Source organism: Loa loa, assembly GCF_000183805.2.
Source record: "Loa loa unplaced genomic scaffold supercont3.96, whole genome shotgun sequence".
NCBI lineage: Eukaryota > Metazoa > Nematoda > Chromadorea > Rhabditida > Onchocercidae > Loa > Loa loa.
In genome coordinates, this window is record NW_018108276.1 from 170,783 (window position 1) to 174,000 (window position 3,218).

The following is a 3,218-nucleotide window of genomic DNA, read 5'->3' on the forward strand; positions in this document are numbered from 1 at the left end:
AACCGGCACCATATTCATTGAGAGCACTATCCTCATGGAGATGAACTTCACTGACAGCGGCAGTCAAGTCATGATAATTCGTGAGCAACTAGAGTAGGGCAACGCTTAGGACGTTCACTGTTCGAATTATCAAAATGGTTCTGATGTTCCAGCACGTGAATTTTCATGCATGTCTAATAGTCAGAAAATACCCCATCCTTTCTCTAAAACCTCTTTTTCATTCTTTATTACTATAAGGAAAGATAAAGTGAAAGATTAATGTGATTGATTAAAATAATTATTGGACATCTACACAGACCATCGTTTGCCGAAACAATTAATGACTAATCGCTTGAGGCACTACGAGAAGTTAAACTTATTGGGAGAACTAGCTTCATATACAGTTCGAAACATTCTGTATGTATTTTAATTTCATCGATGGTAGAAACTGTCCTTTTTCTTCTTTCATCTTTCATTAATCTTCTTATTGAGAATTACCTTTGACCAAACCTTTGCAACTGAATGAATATATGCATCACCATGATATTATTAAACAAATGGAAATCACAGCAGAATAAGACATTGTTATTATTTAACTTTGATATCATGTATCAGAGCAGATGATATGATATCATCAAGAATTCAAATTCCACATTTCCGGAATTTGAACATTATGGATAGAAAAACAGAAGTTACGCACAAACTGTGATCCCTTTACCAACTGAATTCATATTTATCAATCTGTTTTAACTTGTAACAGAATTTACACTAAACGAAATAGGTATTATAAATTGGCGCACTATTATCGATGGGCCTTCTAATGAACGATGGATCACCAAAATGGCATCCTTCATCATCATGTGTCCTTCGAATTGTCTCTAAAGCCGCTTTCTATTGTAAGGTTAGACTATTCTTGAACTGTCATTAATTTCCCCATTCATTTAATAGACTGCAGATCGATATATGAATTTCGGAAAAGCAACTAAATCCTCTTGCTCTTTTATCACCGAGGATAACTGGTACTAGCGAAAATTGAGGACAAAGTTCAAAGTGCAATAGTGGGAATTTCTGAATCCTTTCATTGATCAGAGTTGTGGTACTCTTCCCACAACATTAAAGCGCTACAAGTTTCGATAAGGTTTCGCACTGCTTAAACAGCATCCAATTGGAACCATGTCAAAAAAGCAAGAGACTTTTCTTAATTGACGTAGCGCTCTCGATAAAATCTAGTTAGATCAGTGATTTCGCTTTCAATACTGAAAACATCGGCAGCATGAGAAACCAATCTATCCTTCAAAACCTATTAACCAGAAAGAGAATGTCATCGAACATTGCTGCTACATACAAGAAACATTGGGAGATTATGCAAATTCAGAATAAAGGAATATCATTAGCAAAACTCGTCATCGATTATAAGACGCAATTTCCCGGTGTTAGTACATGTTTGGTTGGAATAAATTGATCATCTTTGGTAATGCTTGCAAATAGCATGTTGCGATAGCTTGACGAGTGATGAGGAACGAGTTCGGAATCAAATTCTTCAAAGGTGAGCTTTTCTCTAATAACGACGCAACTGTAAAGCAAAAGAGTTTCTCTTAATAAGAAGTTATGTTACGGAATTCATTCTACAATTACATTAATAACTTTTAATTGCAAATCCTCTGCTTAACATTATAAATGTATCAATCCTTCCTCGTGTCGTGGAAGAAATAATAAGATGTAGATAATGCTCGGTGTTTTGATCATTCAAACTCTGCTTAATTCATTTTGCTTCAAGATACTTTGACAAACTAAACAGTGCTAATTGGAAAAGCACAGATTTACATGCGTACTGAAAACACGCAAATGGAGCATGCAACCTAGAGCAAAACTTACAAAAAGCATAGCCGTTTACAATTAGCGAAACAACAATGCAAATACACTATTCACATGTGAGACTCGCACTTGAAAATCAAATAATTTTTCTTCCCAAAAGTTCAAGGAAACTTTGGAAAAGTCTAGAACACCAGCAATTACGCTCCCCTGTCCTGGGCGTATCAATCAAAAACAAGGACAAATAACAGTCGACAATGCACTACCGCTCTGAATTGCAAAGATGAAAAATCACTATTCTGATTGATAATTGCAAAACAAAGGCGATATGAGCGGGAATGCTCATGAGAATATTGTTGATATTTTGTCATTCCACAAAGATTAAATGGTTACAAGGTCACTGCTTTTCTATTACACGCATATAGCTGATTCATCTTCCGAATACGCTTTTACTATGCTTTGCTCCCGTTATTACTTCCCGATCATAATAATAGGATTGATTTAAGGATAACAAACGATGAGATTTTAGAAGACAATACCTTTCTCAAAAACATATCCAGTGTTTTGTACAAAATAACTATAAAGAATGGTAAGGATTTTATAAATTTCCCAAAAACTACAATGAACGTAGGGATTTTAATTTCCTAAGAAAAAAGAAAACTAACCTGACAATGAAATATGGATATCTATATTTCATCGTCAAGTTCTAGAAATTATAAATAACACTATTTCAAGAACATAAAACATGGAAAAATTTGACTGAAGTCGTCGCCAAATATTTCATATCCATGTATATTATGTTGTGAGCTATCGATCTGCGCCTGCAATTAGGGAATTCCATGAAGTGAAAGCTGAAAATTTTTCTAGCTGTGTTCTCAAATTTTTTCCATTTAGCACTTTTTTCAAATTTTTTCTCCTAACATATACCATTGACTGAGACTGAGTAAATTTTAATCTAATTGACTGAGATTGAGTAAATTGAGCATGACTGAGGTTGAGTAAATTGAGCATGACTGAAATTGAGTAAATTTTAACCTAATTTGAGATGCAAGTATCTCACACCACACCATAAATGACTTCAACAGTAGCAGAAAGGTGTTCTATAATAATAAAGGTACGGTAAGGTACACGCAAAGAAACCCATAGTTAAAATGTCAACCCACATGAGTCAAACGAGCAAACGTCTACAACAACAGAGATGAATGCTCTATAACAAGAGAGCATTTCATGGAAATTCTCGTGCATTTACACTTTTCCTTCTATCATTAAAAAAAATTAAACATACCTAAGGAAGATGAAGTTTTGAACTGCTTGAGTCCGGGTGAAGTTGAATAAACGGTTAAAAATTCATTAGCAATTTTGAGAGAAGGGTTCCTTTCTTCCACAGTATTCAAAACTTCGGCATCTGATGCAAATTTTCAAGAATG

The 3,218-nt window shown here is 34.5% G+C and overlaps 1 protein-coding gene across 1 annotated transcript in view; it reads right to left on the reverse strand.

The window, feature by feature from the left end:
- Nucleotides 1-2,598: 2,598 nt before the first annotated feature.
- LOAG_08279 (hypothetical protein) overlaps nt 2,599-3,218 on the reverse strand; it is a gene marked incomplete at both ends in the record, with an annotated part of 6,853 nt that continues 6,233 nt past the window's right edge. Inside the window, one exon of the mRNA XM_020447659.1 lies at nt 2,599-2,612. Coding sequence (XP_020302134.1) covers nt 2,599-2,612 — 14 coding nt within the window. The remainder of the gene's footprint in view (nt 2,613-3,218) is intronic.